General features: G+C 45.5%; 2 protein-coding genes and 1 long non-coding RNA gene across 3 annotated transcripts; 1 reads left to right on the top strand and 2 right to left on the bottom strand.

The window, feature by feature from the left end:
- Window positions 1-281: 281 nt before the first annotated feature.
- On the bottom strand, window positions 282-10,274 carry LRRC73 (leucine rich repeat containing 73). The gene is made up of 6 exons (XM_028724320.2): window positions 8,827-10,274; window positions 7,698-7,858; window positions 5,186-5,308; window positions 2,594-2,694; window positions 2,196-2,379; window positions 282-825 (listed from the first exon to the last, which is right to left on the bottom strand). Exons 1-6 carry the CDS (start codon window positions 9,096-9,098, stop codon window positions 755-757), a joined length of 912 nt encoding a protein of 303 aa, XP_028580153.2. The 5' UTR covers window positions 9,099-10,274; the 3' UTR covers window positions 282-754.
- Window positions 3,307-7,858, top strand: LOC114594516 (uncharacterized). The gene is made up of 2 exons (XR_003706005.2): window positions 3,307-3,626; window positions 6,603-7,858. It is a non-coding gene; the product is annotated as an uncharacterized LOC114594516 (long non-coding RNA).
- Window positions 10,275-16,360: 6,086 nt separating the features above from the next.
- On the bottom strand, window positions 16,361-27,593 carry YIPF3 (Yip1 domain family member 3). The gene is made up of 9 exons (XM_028724329.2): window positions 27,351-27,593; window positions 25,051-25,251; window positions 23,613-23,719; window positions 22,328-22,373; window positions 21,910-22,002; window positions 21,532-21,663; window positions 20,461-20,574; window positions 19,243-19,366; window positions 16,361-17,953 (listed from the first exon to the last, which is right to left on the bottom strand). Exons 1-9 carry the CDS (start codon window positions 27,447-27,449, stop codon window positions 17,832-17,834), a joined length of 1,038 nt encoding a protein of 345 aa, XP_028580162.1. The 5' UTR covers window positions 27,450-27,593; the 3' UTR covers window positions 16,361-17,831.
- Window positions 27,594-27,651: the final 58 nt, after the last annotated feature.

Below are 27,651 nucleotides of genomic sequence, written 5' to 3'. Positions count from 1 at the left end.
GTACGGGCAGGGGTACCTTTACCTTTACCTTTAAGTTGCTTTCTCAGCCCATTAGAGGCAGCGCAACAAAAAATGCATTACTATAAGGTTGCATTGTCTTTGTCACAATGCAACCTTCTAGTAATGCACCGAAGACAGGAGTGCCTGGCGTGCTCTGGTCTGTGGGGTCACGAAGAGTCGGACACGACTAAACAACAACATAAGGTTGCATTATTTCCCTTAGTGAAGCTGCCTTGCTGATGTGTAGTTAGAAAGGAAAGAGCCTCATGGCCACAACTGGGCCATTTCTGTGAACTTTATATAAAATTCTACTTAAGACATAGGTACAAGCAATAAAAAGTATCTGTTATACATAAATATACACATCTGAATAAATACAGCCTCCCGCAAAGATTAGTCAAGAATGGATGGTGCGACCTAAGAATACAGCAACTGGACAATCACAAGCAACTGACAAGTTGTGTGACACAGACATCGAGATTCACTTGGGTCACGTCCCAGTGTGGAGCTAAAAGTGACTTCAGTAAGACACAGTGTGTGGATCTGCACTCAGGGCAGGCGCAGCAATTACACATAGACATTAGGCTTTCACACCCATCTGTTTGCCTAGTGCATACACTCACTTGCAAACACACAAGCACAGTACACATTCACACATGATATATGTGTGAATGCACTTTTTTTTTTAAATAAACACAGTCTTTCCACATACATGGAAGTGATGTTCTCATCAGAGGCAATGGGAGTTTCCTTTTCACATCTCTGTTTCTGCTAGAAGACTTTCTCCAAGGCCCGAAGTTACCAAGACCATCTGGGAACTAGAATCTGCGAAATGGAGAAAAGGTGGTTTTAGCCGATGAACAGGATATGGAGGGAGACAACCGTGATTTGTAGCTGGATCCTAAGCACAGGGCTAGGAAGACTATTATAAAGGAGAACATGAAACGTTAAGTACAATTCAAGAAAGCACCTGCTTGAGTACTCCTGAAGTGAAGCACTTGGCAATTAAATAGATTCATTTTATGCCTAAAGTGTATAGCACAATACTAACCATGTCTACGCAGAAGTGTCTCTTACTGAATTCAGTGGGGCTTACTCCCAGATAAGTGGGATTGCAATTGTATCTGCAGACCATGACCACATAGAGTCCAATCCCCTCCCTTCCTCCCCAACTCCATGGATTCCTATGTGCTGTTTCTGCAGACAGGCTGTGTGGTTCCACTAGTTTTCCTTAACCTAGTGCCCTCCCTGTTTCCAGCATCTGCCAGTTTGGTCAATGGTCAAGGATGATGAAAGTTCAAATAAGCACCAGGTTGGGGAAGGTAAGGGCTACACAAGCAGGCAGCTCCTCTGTTGTAATTATTGGGCTCCAAGTGCAGTATCAGAACACCCATTAGGATGTGCTGCCTCTTGGTTTGAAGTCTGCACACAACAAAGTTTCCTTTTCCAAAATACACAGTTAAAAAGGAGACCTGCTAATGTGAAGCTGGATTAAACTCTGTGCTTAGGCATCCACAGTTAACTTGCTCTAGTCTCCTTTTCCTTTTGCTCTAGTATTTTCCTTTAACTCCTGGAGACAACGGTAGCTCTCTGCTTGATAGGCACATGAGATGTGCTTTACAAAATCTTTGGGTTTCCATTTAAGGCTTTGCCCTATAATTACACAAAAGAACCCAAATGGGATACCAGACTCTGGTTTTTGTTCAAACAGGAGATTACCACCCCTTCATAAGCCAATTTGTAGGGTTAATTTCAGAAAATCATCAGAGGCTGGATTGCATTTCAGTTTAGGGCTGCCAGTGCATTTGTGCCAAGGACTAGATTTCATAGTGTAGGAAAGTGTTTTCATCCCTAACTAAGCTCTATTCTAATATCAGTACTGGGACAAAAGTACATGCTTCTATGTGTGCATTTTAGCTCAGCTGGTAGAGCATGAGACTCTTAATCTCAGGGTTGTGGATTCGAGACTCACATTGGGCAAAAGATTCCTGCACTGAGGGGGGTTGGACTAGATGACTCTCATGGTCCCTTCCAACCCTATGATTCTAGGATGCTGTTAAATACCAGTACTGAAATTCTGTGACCTTCAATTTTTTGAGGGCCTGAATGTCATGGTTTCCCATGGTCAGCCTCCCCCTTCCAGCTTCACCCCCCCCCATCCTCCTCCTCCTTAGTGGAGGCCCCAGCAGACTTACTGCTCTGGCAGATCCAGTTGTTCTTCTCTCTTGCCATGACTTCACGAGTCTCCGTCTCGTCGTCTTCCTCGCCCTCAGAAAGAAGGTCAGAGATCTGCTGCTGAAGTTCAGGGCTGATGTTGTTCTCTGCCAGGATCAGCGTCCGCAAAGCCGTCGGGTAGTTTTCCACCATATCCAGCAGGATCTGAACAGAACAAGAGTCGAGAGGCTGGTTGGTAAGCAACTCGGCTTAGAGGCAAGAGAACCAAGGAAGGAGAATGCAAAGGGGCTCCAGTCTTCCTGGCAAAATGCCCCTGAGACAGTGCATTTGGGGTGGATAAAAGCAGACGACGCTAGTCTGCCCACTTCCATGACTTAGAAGGCGAATGGAAGGCGGCAAAGGACCATGTTCTCCTTACCAAGGCTGATTGGTTGGTGAGTCCCGTTCCTTCCAAGTCCAAAACCTCGAGGGTGCGGCTGGATGCCACAGAAACTGCCAGCATTCCTGCTATTTGGTCACCTAGATGGTAGAAAGTCAGGAGATGTTAGAAGACCTCACAGAGGCCATGTTGCATGCAGCCATTCCAGGAGTGGCAGAATTTGCTGGGCAGTACAACAACCTCAACTCTACCAGCACTTCCCCCTGCCCCCAAAAAATGAATAACCACAGATGCATTCAACAGGTGCAGTTTTCTAATCTCACTCAAAGGTGCTGCACCTGTTTAATGTCTGCCTGTTAAAGGCACAAGACACTGGGGGAGAGTGATCACTTTATGCATCTGTTTTGCTGCTGCTGCTGCTGCTTTTCTTTCTCTTCTTAAATTGGCTAAGGGGAAAAAAACGATACCTCTGCACCTGGGGCAGCAGCACATGACCTCTAGGCGAGCTTAGTCTTAATTAGAAGGTATTGCTTCTGGGTCAGAGAAGAAGCCTTCTGCCAGGCTTTAAGGCCCGAGCACCTCTCATTTTGCAGGGTAAGCCCTGACAGCGGAAAGGCAGAAAGAAGAAAGGCCTCACCCAGTTTTGAAAGGGCAGGATTAGGTGGGGTGTGCTGAGGAGCGTCTCACATTTGCTTCCCTGAGGCAGGAGGGATGGGGAGAGGAGAGAGCTGCCTGGTCTAGTCTCTTCTCTCACCAGCTGCCAATTCTGCTCAGGCAGCACAGCTGCAGAGAGAGGGAGAGAGGCGGTTTCCATGGTAACCACTGCTGGGGCTCATCTCCTCTTTGCTGTATTTGGAAGAAGATGAGGAGGCAAGGGCGGGGGAAGAAGCATGGTCTGACTCCCAAGCCCAGTGGCAGCAGCCTACATGGGGCTGCAAAGATAACATTCGGAGGACGGGTACTGCCACACTGTACACAGGAAGAGGAAGTGCACATAACCTAAGGCTTGTATGGTGGGCTGCTCTTCAGGCCTCCTCAGCTTGGAAGCAAGTCTCATCCCTTGCAGAATATGGTAGGCCGCCATCTTATATTCTCCCAGGCCCAGGCTGGCAATTGTCAGTTTCATTTCGCATTTTGAATAGCCAGGTTCTTTAATAGCCTATTGCCTAGGCCTTTTTTAAAAAAAAGGTGCAAAGGTGGTAACTATTCCAGACAAAGGGGACACTAGTTTACACACATAGGCAAACTCTATCAGGAAAAGAAAGGGGTTGTAGCTCAAGGGCAGATCACACAGGTAGGAAACATTCCTGTCTGAAATCCTGGAGAGCTGCTACCTAAGTACAGACCAGGTGGATGGAGCACCTCTCTGACCCTTCAGGTGCCTCTGGACTACAACTCCCATAATCCCTTACCACCAGCCATGTTGGGTGAGCTGATGGGAGTGGAAGTCCAACTTCTGGAGGGTGGCAGATTTCTCATTCTTGGTGCAGATCGAGATGGACCGTGGTCTGACTCAGTAAAAAGCAACTTCCTATTTTACCTAACCATGAAGACACAATGGCCCTCTGCCAGTCATTCAGCAACTTCCAAACTGGACCATTGTAAGGCACTCTATGTGAGACAGGCCTTCAAAACTGTCCAGAACCTGCAAACAGGGCAAAATACTGCAGCCAGAGTGCTGACAGGTGGAATGGTGAACTTAGGTACTACTATTATGGCAGCTTGTGTAAGGCACCTCCGCCACCCTCATGTGCCTTCCCAAAGGCAAGTGAGGAGGAGCCCAGCTTTGAGAAGGAGGTGTGGGGGCTCTGGCAAGTTCTAGAACCCTCCTACCTCCTTCCCAAAGCTGGGAAAGTGCTAACGAGGCTTTAGGAAAGGGGGGGGGGGGAAATAAGACTCTAGGACTCTCTCAGAGCCCTCACGCCTCCTTCCCAAAGCCCAATGCCTTTGAGAGGGCACCCCTCCTCAGCTCAGCACCCAGTGTGTGCACTTCTGACCCAGCCCTAAATCCGCTTGACAGGTGTTTGGTGATTTGATTCCATCATATTGGTTTTCTGTTATCAGAAACTAATCACTGTTGATTAGTTTCAAGCTCGATTCAAGGTGCTAGGGTTGGTTTTAAAAACCCTTAAACAGCTTTGGACCTAGGAGCTGCCTCAACCTCAAGAGCTTTAAAGCAGGGTCAGGACCTTCTCTGCTTTGGCACCCAACTATGTGGAATGCTTTGCCAAGTAAGATGTGCTGGGCCCCGTCATAATACTGCAGTTGCTAGCATAGCTTTTGACTGATTAATTCATTTTCTGGTAGCTTAGTATGATGGTGGTTTTGGAAACGTTAAATTAGCTTTGTGTTATATTTTCAGAGAGCATGTGCAATATTGGAATGGATACTTGTTTCACAGTGTTTTGTTATCTGCTCTGTTTGCCGCCTTGAGAAATTAAAAAAAATACATAAAATAATGAAGAGGAAGGGCCGAGTTGGATTGTGATTGGACTTGTCCTAGATGTGGGCTCTTTAACTATCATTAACCAAGCAACATCCCCATGTGTTTAAGAGAGAGAGAGAGAGAGAGAGAGAGAGAGAGAGAGAGAGACATACATAAGTCACGCACGATATTCATGCTCCTCTCACCCAGTGGGTTGTAGTCCAAGTTCAACACTCGCACCTGGGAACTATGAGCCACTGCAATAGCCAGGCGCCCCCATCCTTTGCCTGTGATGCCAGGGTTAGCACTGAGAGTCAACTCCTTCAAACCTAAGGGAAGCCAAGTGAGTTTACACAGTTACAAGATCTCACTCTTGTATTCAGGATTATATCAACTGCATATATACTGCCCTTTCCTTCTCCCTGCAGAATCATGGGTGTGGATTAAAATCCCCACTCCGCATTTTACATTTGCTTTAAAATACTATTACTACAGTCATACTTCATGTTATGGACGCTTCAGGTTACGTCTTTTCAGGATGTGTCCCGCAACGACCCGGAAGTACTGTAAAGGGTTACTTCCGGGTTTCGCTGCTCACGCATGCGCACATGTGCCAAATCGCACCGCACACCTGCATAGATACGGCGCTTCAGGTTGCGCTCTTTTCAGGTTGTGAACAGGCCTCCGGAATGGATCCCATTCGCAACCAGAGGTACCACTGTACTACTACTATTAATAACCCCTGAACACATTTTAACCACTCTTTTGGGCAAACTATCAGGATGGTTAAAAGGACAGATTTCTTAAGAACAAACTGTGGGACAGTTGTATGTTAACACAAGTTGTATTCAGAGACATTAAATGTGTAGTTAAATTGTTGTCCTCCAGCCTTTTAAAGGCTTCTTGGAGCAGAAGTGGCTCAAGTCATTTTGGTGGCTGGCAAAGGAAACTCCAACAGCACCCACATCCCCAAGGCTGATAAAAATAAAATAAGGGAAAGGAAAACTAATCTGTACCAAGTCATCTTGTGAATGCTTGATTAGAATTTGACATTTTGATGTTTGCCACTCTCGGCTCCTTTGGGAGAAAGGGTGGGACACAAATAATAATAAATAACAATTAAATGTTCCTGAATGTCCTGCAACTTTGGCAGCATTTGATGACATGCTACATTTGCCCATGTGAACACACACTTCAGCTGAGTCTGATAACTGTAGACATAAATGTTGTGGAAACTGTTCCCAAGATAAGCATTGGGAGAACATGATGTGCTAATTTTCACATGCTAACAGGATACAAGCAGAATAATTTGCATCATACTTACAGAGTTAATTTTCTGGTATGATACTGTCTGAACGATCCCCTCATTTGTCTATGCTAGAGATGGGAAACTATATTATTTTTATTATAAAATATATTACCCGCCCTTCACCAGCAGATTCCAGGGCAGGTTAACAAAAATAAATCCCTCCAGATGTGGACTTTCAAGCCCCATCAATCCTAGCCCGCATGGCCAATGGTCACAGATGAGGCAAACTTTAATCCAAGAACATATGGAGGACAACAAGTTCTTGATCCCTGGCCTACAGTATCTGATCCCTTTCCCTTTCACCCCAACCACAGAAACAGCAAGCCCCAAACGAGGACAAAGTGCTATCACAAGAAGGACAAGAAGAAGCAAGAAAGAAGAGCTCTTTAAGGCGAAAGGATGATCTCATGCAAAAAGGCAGAGGGGCAATGTTTCTTCCTAATGGACCATGTTAAACACCAAGGTTCCAAATTTACCAGAATACACACAACAGATCTGCAGTGCCCTTATTTTTCTTTCTCCGGATTTTGCTCTTGCAAGCCTAGTGGCATGCTTAATGCAGTAGAGTGGAAGAGGACGGCTGAAAACTCGGTCAAAGTATTATTTTCCAGTCCGCCAGTCTCCAATACTCTTTTCTCAAAAGACTTTTGATTTAGCTCAAGATAATTCCTTCGGCAAAAAATAACCTTTGGTGATATTTCTGAGTAGCACCAACAGATAAAATTCACAGCAATAGGGCATTTCAGAAAAAGGAAAACGGCTTTTAATGTGACAGCATCAAGTTTTGGTTGCAAAAAATAAAATGCAAAACAACTGCAAAGCCTACAGATCCTCACACTGACTTAGTGGGAAATGACACCGTTTAGTTCTATAACAGGGCAAAGTATAATTACTTCTATTCTGAATACCTTCTCTCCCAGAATGAGAATCCACTTATTCTTAGCAAGCCACAGATCCTTAGCCGACAGAGTAAATTTCACTATAATTTCACTTTGCTGAAAACTCAGTGCTACAATTTGTCAGGGGGTCTCTTTACTCTCTGAAGAAGAAAAAGAATAGTTTAAAGGGATGTCATGAAGGCAGAGCAGACTTGTTCTCTGTTGTTCCGGAACCAGCACGCAGAAATTGCAGGAGAGCAAATTTTGGCTAGAAGTTAAGAACAGAAACTTCCCCAATGGTTAGAGCTGTTAAACAAAGAACAGGCTGCCTTGGGAAACATTTAAGCGGAGGCTGGACAGCCATCTGTCAGGGATGCTGTGGTTGCATCCTGTATTGCAGATCCTGTACTGAACAGGGAGTGGACATTACCTCCACAACCGTTCCAACTGTAGAACTGTATGAACAAAGATCTGAAGTCCATTATGAGCTCCAGAGATATACAAGAACCCCACACATCCAGTTTTGCTTACCTGACTTGGCCCCATCAGGAGGGAGCAGTCCACAGATCAAGTTAATACCTTCATCACCCAGCATGCAGTCCCCTAAGTCCAAGGCCACTAGTGAGGGATGGATGGAGAGTGCTGGGTTCAAAAGAGCCAGACCAGCGTCTGTCAGGGGACTTCCGTGGAGGCTGTGCAAGAATAAATGGTTAGGAATTAAACTATTGTTCCTCAAGAGTTGCAGTTGACTTCACCCAGCTCAAACTATGACAAAGAAATGCAGTAAATAAGTTAACAGGGGCGATTTATACCAACAACTCTAAAAGGCGAAGAGTCATTAACGGAGTCTTTGAATCTGCTTCCTTACTCCCCGCTCCCTTTTCTGTCATGGTAGCAGATTCCTTTATCACTATGGTTTCCTCCCCACTCCACCCCCACCTGCGTTTCAGTGTCCTACTCTTCCTTCTGACACAACATACATAGCTTTGTCCTGGGTTTGCTGACCTGAGATATACTGGAATTTGGCTTAGGGTAATAAAATGTTGCCCAAATCCAAGTTTCACTGTTTCTGTTTAAGAAGATTAATCTGTGTTGGGTTTGAAATAATCTAGAATGCTATCACCATTTTGGATTAGAATCACAACCTTGCCCTCAAAGCCCTTTTGGTGTGGGTAACTTTGCACCTAGAGCAAAAGGTTAGTTAAAAGGTGTTAAGGACTAACAGCTCAATTATACAGTATATCCATGTCTACTCAGAAGTCAATGGGATTTGCTCCCAGTAAGTGGGGTTTGGACTACACAGATACACTAAACAATTTTGGAAGCCCACCAGCAACAGCTGCAATCCTATGCACACTTACCTGTGAGTAAGATCTATTTAACATAATGGGGCTTACTTTTGAGTAAACATGGATATGAATTGGACTGCAAGACTTCTGCCAGCAGAACTGGGCACCTTTCCTCAAGTCCTACTAAGTAGAGGGCCAGTGGCGTAGCGTGGGTTGTCAGCACCCGGGGCAAGGCAAGTAATTTGCGCCCCCTAACCCGTGGATTTGCGCCCCCTAACCTGTGGATTTGCCCTAACCCCAGATGTCGCGCCCGGTGCGGCCGGCCCCCCCCCTGCACCCCCCACGCTACGCCACTGTAGAGGGCTACTCACAACAAAGACTGGACAGAGCGGTTGGTCTTCAGGGCTTCAGCCAGTTGCTTGACCCGATTGATATTGGAGACAATCCCCAAGTTAAGATTAAGTTGAGCTAAGGAGTGAGATTCTGCGACCCCCCTGCAGATGCGGCCAAAATCTCTGTCGGAAAGCTGACAGCCCCGGAGCGAAAGCAGTTTGATGGAGTTCTCTCTCAGGCTCTCACAGATATCCCGAATCTCGGCACTTGATAAAGTCTCCCCAGAGATCTGGATAGATCCCGGCAACATATTTATATCTTTGTGAATAAAACACTCTCAGCAGCAAGATAATCCGGATTTGTGCAAGCAACGTGCAATCCAGAGCAGTGCAGGGATTGCTTTGCAATCCGGATCAGAAGAGGTAAGGAGCGCGTTAAGGAAATCAGTGGACCGACGGTTGTGCAATCCTGTGCAAACGAAGCTGGAGGCCACGGTGCAATGTTACAATACCTACAATACCCGAATTCAATGTGCTATTCGGCTCAGGCCAGAATACAGTACTTCTTGTACGCAGTTCAAATAGGTGCTCCTTAAAGCAGCTTTAAGCGTTGCGCAAGCCGGATCCGCGTGGAAACTTCTATGCGACCCGGATACATCAAGGTAAATTCTGTGCAACTCCAAATTAAAGCATGTGGAGAACAATAACGGGTACTCTCTAAGATATGTCAAAAGCAGAGCGCTTTCCAGTCCCGAGCAGGGTTGTGAAGAGGGTAAGGTGAGCAGACCGGGATAAGGTGGTGCAGGCAGATGCCAGGCAATGTGAAATAACAGGAGCAAGAAATGCAAATCCAAATCGGTGCCAGATCCTTTCTGGAATTTCACACGAATAGAAAAAACCGAGCGTGTGCGTGTGTGTGTGTATTCAGGCTTCTGCGCAATCGGAGAACAAGCCGCCGTGTCCGCCGGGGAAGGGGTGGGGGCGGGCTGCCGTGCCCTCCAGCTTCAGTCGTCTATGAACGATCTTCCCCCTTCCCCGGCGCCCTCCTTGCCATCCACAGCAATGCAGCCTCGGTCGCTGAGGCTTGTACTGCCGCTCCTGCCGCCGCACCTGCTCCTTCACTCCCGGGGCAGATCCGACGACTCCCGGACGCGAGTACCTCCTCCGGCCGCCGCCGCGCCTGCTCCTCCTCCTCCTCCTCTTAGCGCACCGGCGGCTCCCGCGGCAGCGCCCAGCGCATAGTGCCGGCGGCGGGACGGAGTCGCCAGCGCCGCTGCAGAGACCGGAGCTGCGCTGTCTCCTCCCTCCTTATGCCCCCAGGGTGCGCGTGTGGCGGGGCGGGAGGAGGGAGCGAGGGAGGAGGACCCAGCTTTGTTTGGCGCTGCGCCGGTTCCTATGGCCACAGCCAGGCACCGCAGCCTGCGCTCTTGCCAAGCCGGGCCACGCGGCTGCTGCCGCCCCGCCGCCGCCTCCCCAGGCGCGCTGTCCTGCCCCGGGCTCCACCTCCAGGCCCTCCCCGCCGACAGGGGCTGTGCGTGAGGCCGGGGCTGACGGGATTTCATTTAGATCCAGGCGCTCGGTTGGTGGAGGAAGCCGGGGCCGGGCGGGGTCCTGGAGACCTCCGTCTTCCATCTCGGCGAGATGCTTTGCGCCATCTCTTGGATGCGACTGTGCGGCGGATCGTGGGCCGAGCCGCACCCTGTGACCCAGAGCCCCAGACTGACCTTCAAGGGAGTGGGGTCGTCGGGGGTGGGATTGGGACCAGCTTTTTCCCGCTTCCTCGGCAGCGATGAGAGAAATGAACTCTGCAGTTGCTCAGAGGCGCCCTGTTTTGACGGTCCAAGTTCCAGAGCAGGGAATCTGCCGCTTAGAATAGGTTCGGATGGGGGCCTCTCCAAGAGTAAAAGGAGGCATGATATACAGTATGTCTGTTTTATCTGTCTAGTAGTTTAAACAGCAGCGGCAGCGGTGGCTGATAGATCCTTCCCTGTTTCCAGCACCACGTTTCCAAAATGGCTGAGAAGTCAGGCTTGGACATCTTCCGCACCCCTCACGTCCAGGTCCTTATTCCCAGCAAGACCACTCCTGCAGTCATAAAGACAATTCCCACATCTTCTTTCTTTTAATGGAAGCACTCATGGGAATGTTTTTTTCATCTGTAAGTTTTTAATAGATCTGCTCTGTTTATACTGTATATAGTTTTGATTATATGTTTAATTGTTTTTAATTATTGTTCTTTTCAAAAAGTTTTTAGCTGTTCTTATTTTATCAGTAAAAAGCAGGAAATACACACATACATACATTCAACTTTAAGAATGTCATTCAAATACGTTTATTGTAGGATTCATGCGAGTGGATGAGTGGAACACCCAAAATGATAGTAAAAATAGCCTTTGGTTCTCTGAGTGGCTCTGCTCTGCTCCTGTATTCATGAACTCTACAGGAGCAGGAGCAGCAGCCAAAGGGCAGTACTGTACAGTAGAGGTTTGTACTGTATTAAAGGATTACACATCTCTTAATCTGTGTTTCATTTTACCTCAGCTTTAGGTGTAAGCAGAAATGGAGATGTAAGATAAAGCAAGGTCTGCAACTGAAGGAGCAGTAGTGTTAACCTTTTGTATATGAGTATATCCACCCAGAGCAGGCCAGAAGGACTTCTTACTGCCATTATGGAATGAGGGAATTGGGGAGGAACCACTTTGCCTTTCCTCCATTGCTGCTTAGAACAGTCTCCCAGAACACCTGTGTGATCCCAGCTCTCTTCGCTTACTTCAGCAGCAGCCTCCCCCAACCTGGTGCTGGTCCGTCCCAGTCAGCTCCAGCCAGCATTCCCAAAACATTTGGAGGGCACCAAGTTGGGGAAGGTGGGCCTACAGGTAACTAGGCCCATAATCAAGCCTAAACATATGTGACTGAGTTGCACATTCTCTGCCTGTTTACTCCTACCTCTACTTCCTTCTGTTTTGTGTCAGATTTTTAACAGCCAGCGCCTCAGGGCAGCGACCTGAGCCTTTTCTGTAACATTCCATATGCACACACAACTACGGTAATTAGCAAACAATTTATACTTCACTTAAGTGCCGCTTGCCATGTAGACTGAAGGAAAGTGAACAGAAGCAGCTTTTTACAGGAACACAGATATGAACACATCTGATTCAGTTCGGGATCTGTTTACAGCTGAATTAGATATTCCTGAAGGGATTATTAGGGCAATGAGTACATTCTACTCAGCCACCTTCTGAATAGCTCCATCTGATTAAACCTGGGATGGTTGCATGAAAATCATGTGCTCTTCCAGTGTGCTAAACTGACAGTGGATGTTGACAGCTGGAGAGGGGCGGGGAAGGAATTTCCTTTCGTGAATTAATAGTATGGGCCTCAGCTAAATGGATGGGTGCATGAAGGCTCTGTGAGCAATAGATCTCATCAGCCATGCCAAGTCTTGTTGAGTAGCCCATTCTTACTGTTATAATCCTGTTTCCTTTCTGTGCTACCACTGCTTGCTCCCAGTGATGACTGCTCTTTGTGTTCTTATGGCATTGTGGATGTACATTCATAGTACCATATGAAGACACGGTGACCAGAAGTGTTGAAGTGCCCACAATCAAGAGGAGCTGCAAGTGTGGAGGAAAGCAGTAGGTGTGAATAACTCTGATGACAAGTTCTTTTTTTAGCAATAGTGGTGTTAAGGGATAGGCTGGAAAAAAGAGCCAGGAAACTGAAGTTCTTCTGCTCTGGCAGAAAGTTCAAAGGACAGCAAGGGGTAGGAGGCATTCATCTGCAGTAAGCTCAGTGATGCAATTCTCTGCCCTGAGGAGTTTGTGGTCTAAACTAATCTAGCCATGATTTTGCTTTTCCTCAGCTGGAGGGTGGCAGCTGGTATTAAAAAATAGCCTGGCAGGCACAATTTTTACAAAGAAGCTTTGCTTACTTCAGCAAGCATACTGCGCAGGGCTTTTTTGGCTGCAGCTCTCTGCAATTAATTAAATGCTAGGAACGCAGAGGAAAGGAGCATAAACTCCTGCTACTCTCCCCTTCTTCTTGGGCAATGGGTTGTAACATCAAGGGCCCTAGGAGCTTTGTATCAGGGGGGTGGCGGGGGGGGGGGGGGAGAGCAAAGCCCAGAGATAATGGCTAGAACAATAAATGATGAAAATGTTAGTGGGACTGAATGAGGTTGGGACTATTAGGATCATAAGCCATGTAAGTAGAGAGCTTTCTACATATAACTAATCTGCTAATGCAGAGTCCAAACTCCAAGCAAAATCCATTTTGTCTTGTAATTAAGGCAGAGAATAAAATAAGCACTTGAGCATTCGTTGCAGGATAAATGAGAAGAATTAGAAGACACAGAAATAAGAAACACAATATTGGGGAATATAATAGCTGCTTTACAGCTTGCAATAGATGACCTGGCTTAGGACTTGCATTTCATTTTATTCTCCAAAGGCTGCACACTGTAACCAAAATAAACAGTAGGACAAGCCATAGAAGACTCAGATGACAACCCCGAAGCTTTGACAATATGGTCTGCATAATTGATGTAATAACATCCTATGGCATGAAAGGTAAAGAATATCAGGTGCCTGCCATTTATCTGGTGACTGAGCACACTCCAAATTATCCAAAGTGCTTCCACCAGGAAGGTACTGGACTAGGCCATGTTAATGGTCTGGTTATATACAGTTTTAAAGATCCAGGGATAAAGGCATGCAAAGAGTTCCAGTCTAGAAATGAAGCAGCTTCATGAGATTTATGGTTCCTCACTAATATATTAATTAGGCCAAGCTGTTCATGATAGGCTTGCATTTCAAACCTTTCCTTCTTTTTTGTAGCTCTTCAGTTGCTGTTGGAACACTTGCCTAGCCTAAAATATTTGAAGCCAACATAATAAAATTAGGAAAAGGTAGCATAGAGATTTCAGCTTTGGAAAAAAACACCTTGATTAATCTTAAGCAATTAAATCCCCACTTCAGATTTTTTTAATGATAACTAATCAGCTTCCATCTGAAAACAGATTGCAGCATGGTTACCAGGGTAAAGCAGTGAGAATGAAGCATAATTTCAGCCCTTTGGACCAGCACAGTATTTGAGACATGGATGTTACAACTCTGCAGCAAAATCAGTTGCAATTTTCAATTAAATTATGTCTCATTAGAAAGACTGTTATTAGACATAATAGTGTGGGAAAGAGGACTCCAGGGATGTATCCAACTTCTGTTAAGAGGTCATCATTATTGCTTGCTTGCTAACTAACTAACTAACTGCTGACATCTTCCCCTTCATTCCCCACCCTTGCTTTGAAGGTGACAGTTTGTGATATCTTCATTACCAGGCCCATTTCTTGTCTGTTGGGATCTATGGGAGGGCTCATAGAATCATACAATTGAAGAGTTGGGAGGGGCCATGAGGATCATCTCGTCCTGCAATACAGTAATATTTCACCCAATGTGGAGCTTTGATTGGGTGGGAAGCTTCCATCATATCCACGGAGAGATTCTTGCTGCTGATGGGAGATAAAACAGCTTGGATCTGAACCTTTTGGGATTTGCCTGCTGGTTTCTCCCTACCCCTCCTCCCCTCCTTTGTAGTACAGTCCAACATGCCATATCTACCTCCCTGAAGCTCAGCACTGGAACCCCACAGGGACATGTACTGAGTCCCTACCTGTACTCGTTGTATACATGACTGTATTTCATCTGATCCATCCACTCTAATTATTAAGTTTGCAGATATAATGGGTCTAAATACAGGTGGAGATGAATCAGCGTACAGGGGGGAGGTTCAAAAAGTATCTACATGGTGCTTAGAGAATAACTTGTACCTAATATTAGCAAGACAAAGGAGATGGTGTTGGACTTTTGGAGGAAGAGAGGGGAACTAGCCCCATTATATATCGGGGGGGGGGGGGTTGCGTGGAGAGAGTCTCTTCCTTTAAATTCCTGGGAGTCTACCTTAGTGAAGACCTCACTTGGAAAAACAATATAACTGAGGTGGTTAGGAAGGCCCAACAGAGACTCTATTTTCTCAGGGTCTTGCGAAAGAACAATGTTAAACAACAGTTTATGACCTCCTTCTACCGGTCCACAATAGAAATTGTCCTTATATTGTATCAGAGTGTGGTATGTTGGCTTGAAAGCCACGGACAGAAAGTCTTTACAGAGGGTGGTGAACACAGCACATGATATCATGGGCTGTCCCCTGAGCCCGCTAGATGACATCGCAAGGGATCGTTGCCTTAGGAGAGCGAAAAAAATTCTCAGGGACGATTTACACCCCGGCCAGCACCTCTTTAATCTTCTACCCTCGGGCAGGAGATATAGAAGTCTAATCAGTTGTAAAGGTAAAGGTACCCCTGCCCGTACAGGCCAGTCTTGCCAGACTCTAGGGTTGTGCGCTCATCCTACTCTATAGGCCAGGAGCCAGCGCTGTCCGCAGACACTTCCGGGTCACGTGGCCAGCGTGACAAAGCTGCTCTGGCGAGCCAGCGCAGCACATGGAACGCCGTTTACCTTCCCGCTGGTTAGCGGTCCCTATTTATCTACTTGCACCCGGGGGTGCTTTCGAACTGCTAGGTTGGCAGGCGCTGGGACCGAACGACGGGAGCGCACCCCGCCGTGGGGATTCGAACCGCCGACCATGCGATCGGCAAGTCCTAGGCGCTGAGGTTTTACCCACAGCGCCACCCGCGTCCCCCCTAATCAGTCGTACCAACCGGCTAACAAACAGTTTCTATCCGTGGGTTGTTAGGCTACTGAACGTAAAATAATATAGTGCAACTGACTTTCGGGGTTGGTGTGTTGTGCGACAAGCACACAGAGTGCAATGAGATTTGAGGGGGGGAGGGAGGCTCGCTTAATTTCATTGTACACAGGTTGTACATTGGCAATAAAGGTATTATTATTATTATTATTATTATTTTGCATACCACCTGGGAGGGCCCCTGCACCCCCAGGAATGGCTTGGGGAATAAGAGATGTATTGGGATGTTGAGCAGGAAGGCTCTACTAGGCAATCAGGACTCAAGCCATGTTTCTTCAGATCCAAGCCGGTGCACAGATGAGAATGCAGGGCTAAGAACTGTCAGTGTATGTATGCGAGCGAGACAGAATTAAATTAAATATTTTGAGTACATACACTCATTCGGATACTTGAGCCCAACCTGTATAGCTTTCCACCTGTCCAATGTGTCGGCTGCTGGGCTTTTGGTGTGCAGTATAGGCCATGTGGAAGATACAGCAGCATTTTCCATCCCCCCCCCCTATAGTTTCCCACATGGCTGGATTATTTAAAATAAAGAATGTGGTAACCCTCCCATGCAGACATGGTTTCAAATATATGATGGCAAATCTGGTAAAATTGTTCCAGTTTTTCTGACAGCACCAACTATTATCTTACCGTTTTCACCAATTTCCACAAGTGAGAATGGTTTACCAACATTACAAGTTTTATTCCCTTATTGGCTAAGGTACTTTGTAGGAAACATTGGCCTTATCACATTGAAACCCAGTAATCTGAAAAGGCACTGGAAATTTAGAAGGGTTTGTAAGGTTCAATATTCATGATACATCCATTAGTGTTAAGAGTTGCATTTTATTTATACCATTTTTTCAAAAAACAGAAACCTTTAATCTTTTTCTTGTTAAATGAATCTCAATCCCTCTTTTCTATATCCCTGATTACGTACTGGCTCCTTAAAAAAAAGAGAGAATTAGACCAGGGCAGAAAAATAAATGAAAGTGCTTTGTGTTCTAATAGAAATTGTGAATAGAATGTACCATGCCATATGTATCAGCAAATGTAACCTAACTAGTTATGGTAATTATGGTCTAAAAAAGGCTCAGCTTTCTGTTATCCAGAGATTAATAGATCTGGATTTTTATCTGAGAATTTCAGCTGTTAAGTCTTGCTCTTCACTGTTCCAAAGCAATATTCCTAATTATGTAACTGTGAAGGCTTCACACTTGTCAACATTAACTAATTACAAAGATAGGACAGCATTTAAGTTGACTTGTTTTAATGATCTGCTCTCTGCTTCACTAACTGGCCAATTTAATAAGATTCTGCTTAATGAACATCTTTGTTCCAGTGCAATCAGAGGCTTGTGTCTAGACATGTTATATTCAGAGACCTATTGAAATTAATGGGCCTAAATTAGTCATGTCCATTATTTACAATAATACAACTCAGTAAATGGAATATGTGGGTTATGTCCTTTTGTTCTCCAATTTCTGTAAGGAATCCAGAGAGATTTATTCTGTATTAATAACTCAGAAAAGCCAGTGCTACTGGTATTTCTTTTTAAATGATGACTTTTTCCTTATTATTGAAAAGTAGCTAAATTCTGCCCTTAATTCCTTTCAGGCTCTTATGCAAATTTATCTGTATTCTTAGACTAAATCTCCAGATTTAGGAAGGAGAAAGTGTGGAGGACAGCAGCAGTTGGGAGAGAACACCACATGGATGAGGGGGAATTAAAAGAGGTACAAAGGGTTGACCATCCATATTAATCTGAGATCTGGACGGGCTCATAGCCTGCCATTGTTTGCATCAACCAAAGTCAAATGCTGCTCACTTGAGGGAAGCAACTTGGGCAAATGAAATTATAGGTTTGGTTGGATTTTAGAACATAGCAGGAGAACAAACAGGACAGAACTATCTGTTCTGCTCTTTTAAATTTATGACGAGGATCCAATGGAAGAGATTGCTCAGAACAGACATCCATTAAATTTAATTCTTCCCTCAGCAAAGAAGAGGATTACAAGTACACAGGCTAAAGAGACAAGAGCAAGAACAAAGGGTGTATGGAGGAAAGTGAATGAGCTATGCAATCCGAGCTAAGTGGGCCAGAAAAAGAGCTCTGCCCAGTACAATCTGGCCAAAACCGGACAAATACATCTTCTCTCTCTTCTGCTGCTCTCCGTTTCCAAGGGGAGATCTGCAGATAAAGCCAGGTCCTGCTCCCGTTACTTTGTCCCTTTCCCCAGGTAACAGCAACAGAGTACATGACCTATGTAGCGGCAGGGGGCGCACAGTCTGTAAGGCTATAAGTTAAGTCCAACTGCTTTGGCTGTCATGTTCAGTACCACAGAGGAAACAGCTGGAATGTCTCTGGGAACTCTCTGAAAAGGAGGGATGTTGGGTCCTTCCAATGTGTCCAGGATGCCTGTGAGAAAAGGAACAGGGCTAGTCAATATTAAATGTAGGCTGTACTTACATCAGTTTTGTTTCATATTACTTTGGCCCTTTGCTGTTTCACAGCATTAATCTCTTCAGCCTTCTCCTATATGTGTGCATCTTTTCCTCAATACACGTCAAAACTGCAGTGAAGTGGTGGGTCTTGAGATGGAACTGTGTATATAACCAGCTTCCAGAATCATGGTGTAGCTGAGCATGGTGTAACTGAGATCCAGCGCCGAGGGCCTTCTGGCAGTTCCCTCATTGCGAGAAGTGAGGTTACAGGGGACAGACAGACAGAGGGCCTTCTCGGCAGTGGCGCCCGCCCTGTGGAACGCCCTCCCATCAGATGTCAAAGAGATAAACAATTACCTGACATTCAGAAGACATCTTAAGGCAGCCCTGTTCAGGGAAGTTTTTAATACGTAACGCTGTACTGTTTTTAACACTTGATTGGGAGCCGCCCAGAGTGGCTGGGGAAACTCAGCCAGGTGGGCGGGGTATAAATATTATTATTATTATTATTATTATTATTATTATTATTATTATGCTCTTCATAGCAGATGACATTAGGAAAGTATTTTGCTACATGGGCAACATACCGCAGATTCACTCTGCCCACCAAGGTAGAGATGGGGCAATGCAAGACTGCTGTCGGTTCAGGCTGAATAAAGTTCAGGACTTGATATGATAAGCAGTACAACTGTTGCAGATCACAAGATGTTGAATGCAAGCGTTAACATAGCAGACTGTACAAAAAGTCGACTGTTTCAGTGCACTCTCAAAGCTTCTCGAAAAGTAAACCTCTACCTGATCAAGTTCAGTACTGAGTAACACAAACAGAATCAACTCCCTCTCAGACATTTTAGGGGCTCAGAATTCATTGCTTTTATTTATATAACATGAGAGTGAGTGTGTGTGTGTGAGAGAGAGAGAGAGGGGGGGCTACTTATTGAATTTAAATAATGTCATATACATCAGCGCATTCATCACTTGTGACAAAAGTGTGCACATTTACCATGTACAGAAGTTTCAGCTCTGCAGGAAAACCATTATGTGTGAAAGGTCTCAAAGAAGGAATGGGGCTCAGACCATATAATTTATGAAATCCAAGTAGTGATCTGCTCCCAGGGAGTGGAAGACACGGCATGAAACAGAGAATCCTTTGGGTGATGTTCTCACAGAGTTCTGAAGCCTTCATTTCAATGGGACAAAAACAACAAACAGCTGGAAGTGTGTGCTTCCAAAAACTTACTACCCAGCATTGATCTCTCTTACCTTCTACAACCTTGTGATAAGCGAAGTGCAGATAAAGAAGGAAGAGCATGTGCAGGGCAGCAAGCGCTCCACACAAGATGAGTCGCTGGGTATGCCCCACTGTGCGTGACACCAACACAGCAACCTAGGAAAGACAGATCTCATAGGTTTCTCAGACTCTGGCTATAAACCCCAAAGTACAAATGCATAAGGCATCAGAGCTATTATTTCCTATGGCAACATTTCCCACAGAATTCACAGGCCTAAGAGGTACAGGGATGTGTGGTTTGGTTTCACATGGATGAATACACTTTTAAACCTCTCAATTCCTTCTTTAAATATTTCCTATAGGCGTGCCTCCAAGTGCCATCAGAGTTTGGGTATTTAAACCAGATCTAATGGGTAACGTGTCAATGCCAAACTGAGGAAGCAGCTGTTGTCAGTTAATGATATGACAAAATGGTGAATGAGTTTAGCAGAGGTCTTTGGGAATCCACACACTACTAAACAAGAGTCAGTTCTTATGTGCTGAAATGGAAACGAGATCCTTAGTTTCAAAACACAACATCTTTCAAGTCTCCCGTTACCTATAGCCACAACAGATCCAGGAGGAGAGAGATTCAACCGTGTCAGAAAAGCACTTCCACCACCAGACCTGTGATTCCTTTTGTTAGTATTCTTTATGTGTATTTGATGGATGGCTAAAGTAGCCACCATTGTTGTCAGCATCCATCTGCCCCGACTGACAATGGAGTGCGCCTCCAGGGGTGAAGGCAAACCACTGTGTTAACATCACCAAAGTGACCTCCCTGGGGTGCAAGTATGGGCAGCGTGCATGGAGATCTTGGGCTGCCCAGACAACAAGACCTTCCCTCTCAGCCTCACTGATGTGGTGCAAAGGAAAGCATAGCAGTATGTTTGGAACCAGCTTGACCTCAGGAGTTGTCAGAAGGAGGCATACAAGGCACCATCCAACCAGAAATAGCCACTATATAATATGGTTTTAATGCTATTCAGTCAACATACTTGGAATGATAGAGGTGCTAATTTTGAAGGAGGCATTCAATGGCTGATGAGTGCATAATACAGTTAAACATTTCATAACCTAGGACAGGTATAAACAATGCTAATAGAAAAAGAGATTTATAAGGAAGTGGGGGTGGGGGGGAAAAATGCAGCTACTAATTCTTCCATATCTCTGAACAACTCCTAAAAACTGATACACATGCTGTTACTCACCATTCTTAATGTGGAGAGGCCGCCAATCACCAGCCAGAAGATATAAAAAAGGGAGTGGAAGTGGATGTTGTAGGTGACAAAGAGGGTGATGCAGTGCCCAAAAAGTCCGTAGCCCTGTGTGTAGGAAGGGAACCCATTAGAGACAAGCATGAGGGCATGTGAAAACCTCCAAGCAGAAGCAGCAGTATATTCTGACTGCATTTTCTCACACAGCCTAAAGTGCCAGGAGCTGTACAAGTCAATGTACTGCAGCTGAATGCCAGAATTATGCCTGGCGACTAGAGCTATTAGACAAATGTCAGATTATGCCCAAGGCATGTCTGAATATATTATGGGGTTAATCACTACAAAGGCCTGGAGAGTGTTTGGAAGCTAACGAGAATGGCCTAATTTCACAGTCATTGTCCCTTTCCAGTTTATTTAAAGCATTATTTAAAACATCTCCTTAACCAATGAAGATCAATGACTTGACCTCACCAATGCACTCAAATCAACCCCAAAGAGAAAGAGCTGTTGCTCTACACTTGGTGAAGATACAAAACCATCTACCAAGAGGGAAATTCACAGTCCTCCTTTTTAGACCACGGCTGGGGAACTTCCAGCCCGCATGCGTCATTAGCTTCCCCAGCCTTTCCTATTTGACCCACAGACCGTTTTGTCAAGCCACGTCCATCTGCCAATCATTTGGTATCATGCATGATGTCAAATGTGTACATGTAAAAAGGTGGCTGAGCCAATAGGGCCTTTTGAAACACCAGTAACTGTGGTGCATCTGGCTTCTGAAGCACTGGTGCTCAGATGTTTGTCGGGAGTTCAATGCACAGTGCAAAGCTCTTTGCAAGCCCCTGCTTGAGGATTTGATGTCTCAATGGTCAACTGACTATTGGGTCTTCAAAGCGCTGTGTCACCCGATTTCACATTGATGCCAGGTACCTGCCCATCTCCTGTCTAATCTAGCCCATAGGGTTAAAGGAGAGTAAAATTGGGTCTACTGGCTGGATCCAGTTCCCCACCCCTGCTTTAGACACTCTCGGAGACTGTTAGTTGGTTGGAGAGCTTATTCTTACTTACCAATAGTGACAACATTTGGACCATGGTGATCTGAGCATTGCACAAGTATGCCAGGAAGTAGATGAAGGAGGAGACGCCTATCCAATAACCAAAACAGGTGCCAATTGCTGTACCCATCAATGTGCCTTCCCTCTGTTGAAAAAGCAAGAGAAGCTAGAAGAGCACTCTTTGCAAACTGGAAATGGGACTATCAAGCAGTAATTGCCATGAAACTCAACTGGAGAGAAGTGTGTAGTAGTAATTACTTGCACCTCATACACAGAACTCTCTCTCACCATAGAACGTTTTAAGATACTTCAACACTCCTGTGCAGAAAGTTCTAAAGCTAAATAAGGCTCTGACTCGTAACATGTCAGGAAAACCAGTTCCTTTGCTTACAATGATAGTATCAGATGTCTTCATTCCATGGAGCAAGATGGCCACCAGTGTGAAGACCAGCATGAGGGGACCATAAAGTTCACCAGCAATCTTCTATAAAAGAGGAAAGGTGTAATTGATCAGTTGGGTGGGATTTTAATGATGGATGAATTTGTGAAGAGGAATACAAATGCAGAAAGGGAACCACAAAAGTATGGCCCCACTATGTCTGGAATAGGAAAGCAGTCAACCTGCCCCAAAGAGCTTCTGACCTACGGATTCAACATCCGAGGACACACCAATGCACATCCACACTGGGACACGGGTAGAGTACCTCACCAGCTTTAGAGAGGGGGAAAGTGAAGCAGAGCTCCAACTAAAAGCTCCCTGCTCTTCTGACACAAAAAACGTAAACCTATTATCTACCACACAAACTCACCTGGGGAAAATTAATCATCTTAACAGGTATCATAGACTCCAACAACCTAAACGAGAACAAGGTGTGCACATGAGAGTTAATAGCTATGAACAAGCAGCAAGGTCTCTTAGAACAAACATCTCATTTAAAACTCACATGCAACTCTGCTAGACTAAAAATCAGGCTATGAATTAAAAAAATAAATAAAAAATAACTTATGACAGATCTGATGCTGTAGATCAAAATGTTAATGATGGAAGGCTTCATATCTTAGCATACAATAAAAACTTAATGTTGTCATTTTGCAGTTCACTTGGTGTCTGAGTGTGATGACAGACTTCTGAAAGCTGCTGGGACATCGTGTAAGCACTGGAGTGTGAGAAGGGAAGTGGAGGAGTGAGACAGAGGTAGGTTGGTGGGTTGTTCAGGTGAGCCATGAAGGAACCATCAGGCAGGACAGGGCAGCTTCCCAGCAACCATCCTGCTCTGCCACCACCTCCCTCCTCACACTCTGCTGCTAAGGATGAAATAGTGTTGCTGGTGAGGCTGGCAGTATGAGCAGGAGGTCTAAGGAGAGGGAGGGAGGGTACGATGAGGTCTAAATGTAGCAGAGGTAGTTGGCAAGGTTCATGGGGAGGGTTGGCGAGGGGAGAGGCAAGAGCAGGTGTACATCCCCAGTCTCATTAAATAATCCACACAGCACGCCACTAAAATGGATACAAAGCCTGGGGTGGTTGGTAGGTGGGAGATATGTACAACCCTGATCCTGTCTAATTTGCACTGGAAATAAGTTTTTTAATTGTCTTCCTGTGGTTAGTCCAATAGTCACGTACAAGAGAGGGAGCCCAACAGCAGTTTGTACCTTTTAATAATCAGTATTGTAGGGACAGATTAAAGGAACTCTGATTTACATTCATTTGATAGGGCACACAAGGCTAAGCAATTTGTTGAATCTTTTGATGGTAATGCACAAGCCCTGTTTCTCTTGTGCACTACCATCAAATGATTGAAAATAAAAAAGTTTGTAATAAATGGTTTGAGAAATTACAGCACAGCTAGAAGAATTCTTGAACATCTCCCCCAAAGCTGCATTATAAAAGGCTGGTAAGCAAAACGGATGTGTGGTACTTGTCTCTATAATCTGAACAGCCAGCTTTTTCATAACAAAGATGTGGGGTGCCAGGTAACTGGTTTCTTAAATGAATTGTGCTTCTGTTATTAACATAATAAACAGCAGCTTTAGGAAAGCCACTGGTAGACAAAGCAAAGCTGGAAAAGTGGAAGGAAGAACCTGCCATTTGCTTACCTGTTCCGAACCTGGTTTGGCTCAACATCAAAGTAGGGCCTGAGGATATCAATGTTGGCATAGAGATTGAAAGCCTTGGAGGCTTGTCTCTTTCCTGCTTGCCACATCTAGAAAAGAGAGATTGTAAGAAACTGAGCTCTCCTTTCTTGGTGCTGATGACTAGATTATTGCATTGAATTCTACAGCTTTTGCACAGGGATTAACATTCATGCCATATTTTAGAATGCACCACACACCAGTGATCTTTGTAGTTGAGCAACAGAAATTTATGCTGCTATGAAAATTATGACACTAGCTTGGAGCTGTGGGTAGGGACTACTACCTCTGCAAATGAATGCGGAGAAGGCTCAGGCATGTTGCTGATTCTTGCTCAGTTTCTCACGAGGAATACAAGATTGTGAAATAGAGGGGGCGTCATGCCTGACCAGACCCAGTGCCAGGCACGAAGCCGTTGGAGAGTTAACCGGAGAGTCCACAGGTTGAGGACCTTGAGGAGCAGGCAGGGACTCATGGAACCAGTGCTGAGGATCCTTTCAAGGGGCCCTGCTGAATAACCCTTGGAGCTGTCAAAGGAGGAGGTGAAGCCACCCATCAGTTCTTGAGAATGCTGGTGCCAAAAGGGGCAGGTTGAAGAGGGATGACATAGCATGGGTCTTTGGACCCAGAGACATGGCATGGCTTGTGAAGCATCTACTTGTGAGTAAGCAGTCCCATAGAACTCCTTTACTACCAGCAGTTGTGGTTAGGGTGTGGTCTAGGAAGCCAAGATATAAGGTCTCCCTCTTGAGCCCCATTGGAAACAATGCAGGTCTTCAGCTCCTTTCCCATGCCTGAACTCCTATATATTCAGCTTTGGCTGTTGCCTGACCTTTCCTCTGGATCACATTTTGGAACTAGACTGATTTTCAGTGCTTGACTTAGGCTTACTTGGCCTATGCTGCACCTTCAACCCTGCTGCCCTTAGTGAGTGTTTCACAAACAGGCTTCTTCCTCTTGGGGTTGAGACTAATAAAATTTATTTATATACTGCTTGATTGTTAAAAAACAAAAAACAAAAAAGGGTCAAAGAAGTTTACAAGTCTAGCTTATGTTTCTCCAACCAGAAGAGAAATAAACGGTCTGTTTTCTACTGTGTGGATTAAAAGAACAGGAGCTAAATCTAATTTTGTGTAACAGGTTTTATAAATCTAGTTCTGGCTGCACTTGTCTTGCATGCATATAGCAAGGCCTGTAGCCCATGTGCAGGTCACAGAATATATGCTGTCCATCTGAGAAAGACAAATGTGAACATAGAACCCAAGACTATACTTTGGAAGAAACGCCAATCATTGTCCTTAAAGGATTACAGTCAATGAGCTTGCAGGAACCAGCAGTCTCCTGAGCTTAGAACTTATTCACAACAGAGAAGCAAGAACAAACCAAGTAGAATGCAGCTTACCTGATCAGCTACTTGCCGACCCAACTGACCCTTAAAGCCCTTCATTCCCAAGAACTCGCCATCTTCCTCATCTGCAGCTGCCGCCTCTGCGTCCACTTCTTCTTCTTCCTTCATGCGTTGGTGTATCTCACCCATGTCTTCAAAACTGGAGCCAGATGTATCATCCATATTTTCCATATCAATTACAGCAGAGCCCCCGCCCTGAATAATGCAAAGATATGCAAAGCATTAAAGGTAGCTGGGTGCCATTTTTTGTGCCTGGCTGACACACAGGGATTACTGAACACATGTGCTTTGAAGCCTCAAAATAAATGTTAAGGATAGACAATATGTTAAGGAGTTTAACAATAAAGAGTATTTTTATTGTAAACACCAAATTAAACATGTATTAACAATTTCTGCTAAAAATGTGATATTAAGAATGTGTCACTTACCTGAATTGCGTATTAATTCATGCTTATCAAAATAATACATAGAAAGTGGTGCCGACCCCCCCCCCCCGGCAAATGGTGACTAGACATTCTGTTTTGATGCCCACAACCCAGGTCCCAGAAGCCATTTGGCTCCTAGCGTTTCTATCCCAGTTTCTAACACTGCTCTCACCTAAACCAGTTTGTACACTACAGTAATTATGGGTGCTCTCACTACTTAAAACAAGGCCCTGATGATCAGGAAGTGGGCCTTCTCAGATACAATCCCACACCTCTGGAACTTTCTCAAGGAGCCTCGCCTTGCTCTCACCTTAATATCCTTGTGGCACATTTTACTGAAGTTTTGAATATGTTGTAAGCATAAATATTCATAGGACAACTTAACAAAGCACAAAATGAATGGCATTTTACCTAAATAGTGACACAATTTCCTGATACCTGCTAGTCAAAATTTTACATTTTACAAGATGCTGCTTCCCCACCTCTCCCCTACATTATATATGGTTCCAACTTAAACTTCAGGGAAAACTTTCTGACACTAAGAGCTCTTTGACAGTGGAATGGGCTCCCTCGGGAGGTTTTTAAGCAGAGGTTGAATGGCCATTTGTCATGGATGCTTTAGTGGAGATTCCTGCATTGCAGGGGGTTTGACCAGAAGACCCTCAGCACTCCTTCCAACTCTACAAGTTTATGATTCTATGACTGAAGCCGTAAGTAATACATTGATAGACCTGGCATCCATGCCTGGAAACTAGAACTGACAGTTAGCTCCTTAAACTGGGATATATAGCTGTCTCTTGAACCTCTTCCTCCCTGATGTACATTTTGGTTGGATTATATGTAAGGGACGTGGGTGGCGCTGTGGGTAAAACCTCAGCGCCTAGGACTTGCCGATCGCATGGTCGGCGGTTCGAATCCCCGCAGCGGGGTGAGCTCCCGTTGCTTGGTCCCAGCGCCTGCCAACCTAGCAGTTCGAAAGCACCCCCGGGTGCAAGTAGATAAATAGGGACCGCTTACTAGCGGGAAGGTAAACGGCGTTTCTTTGTGCTGCGCTGGCTCGCCAGATGCAGCTTTGTCATGCTGGCCACGTGACCCGGAAGTGTCTGCGGACAGAGCTGGCTCCTGGCCTCTAGAGTGAGATGAGCGCACAACCCTAGAATCAAGACTGGCCCGTACGGGCAGGGGTACCTTTACCTTTTTATGTATATATTGCTAAAAACCAAAAACATTTTGGAGTCCTCCCAGTACCAGATGTGGAAGTCTCAAATCAACTCAGCAGGGCTGGAGGCAAGCAAGCACCACTTATGGCTGCAATTTTAATCCTACTTACCTGGGAGTAAGACCCACTGAATCCAAAAAACATACTTCTGAGGAAACATGGTTAGGACTTAGATGTACTGACTGACAGCCACCAGCTATGAAAATAATTACTACTTCTCACTACTTCCCCTAACTTTCAAGTAGAGACGAGCATTCGAAGCAGGTTGGTGGGTTGTTGTGGTTGGTCTTAATACATGAGATAGACAGACAGATCTCCCTCTTTTGTAATTCTAGCCAAACGTTGCAGACATAAATGCCACCTATGTGTTTTCTTTTACTCGGACTGAAGCTGATCTGTGGGGTTGGATCTGACCATAGTTTACCCCATTCCTCATCTAATATTGTAAATCCCATAGCATCTTGGCGGGTTGGTTGATGGCTTTACCCCGAACCGGGGTAAATTTCCACGATTATGTGAAGGGTGGCAGTTACTCCGGATTAAGTTACTGCGAAACAGGGCAGCAAACGTAACCGGCAGAGTACATACACCATCGCGGATGGGGCTCTATCCTGCACCCCTTTTCTCTCCTCCCTCCCTCCTTCCCATACCTGCATGTTGTCCTCGAAGGCTCCCCACTCCGGCGCCGCCGCCCCAGGACTCCTCGCCCCTCCGGCGCCTGCGGCCGTGGGCACCCCGGGTCCGGACATCTTCCTGCCACCAGTTGCGGGGAGCGAGCAGGCGCCCGCCCTCCTGCCTCACCCCACTAGCGGAGGATACAGGAAGCCAGGGCCCCGACTGGAGATACAGGGAGAGGGACCCGGATGTAACGAAGCCAAGGCAACCCTCCCCAATAAGGGTATGGACCGTCCCAGCCAAGCTGAGGACGTGGAGACTTAGGAGCTCTCGCGA

The sequence above is a fragment of the Podarcis muralis genome, chromosome 3, assembly GCF_964188315.1.
Source record: "Podarcis muralis chromosome 3, rPodMur119.hap1.1, whole genome shotgun sequence".
Taxonomy (NCBI): Eukaryota; Metazoa; Chordata; class Lepidosauria; order Squamata; family Lacertidae; genus Podarcis; species Podarcis muralis.
Note: the sequence above shows the minus strand (reverse complement) of the source record. Positions and strands in the feature narration are given on the sequence as shown.

Excerpts from the sequence above, each read along its gene's own strand:
- LRRC73 (XM_028724320.2), bottom strand. The coding sequence starts at position 9,098 with ATGTTGCCGGGATCTATCCAGATCTCTGGGGAGACTTTATCAAGTGCC. Across the intron at positions 5,309-7,697 it reads TCCTGATGGGGCCAAGTCAG|GTTTGAAGGAGTTGACTCTC; the intron begins GTAAGCAAAACT and ends GGCTTCCCTTAG. Across the intron at positions 826-2,195 it reads CAACTGGATCTGCCAGAGCA|ATTCTAGTTCCCAGATGGTC; the intron begins GTAAGTCTGCTG and ends TCCATTTCGCAG.
- YIPF3 (XM_028724329.2), bottom strand. The coding sequence starts at position 27,449 with ATGTCCGGACCCGGGGTGCCCACGGCCGCAGGCGCCGGAGGGGCGAGG. Across the intron at positions 25,252-27,350 it reads CCTTCGAGGACAACATGCAG|GGCGGGGGCTCTGCTGTAAT; the intron begins GTATGGGAAGGA and ends TGCATTATTCAG. Across the intron at positions 19,367-20,460 it reads GCCTCTCCACATTAAGAATG|GTTGCTGTGTTGGTGTCACG; the intron begins GTGAGTAACAGC and ends TGTCTTTCCTAG.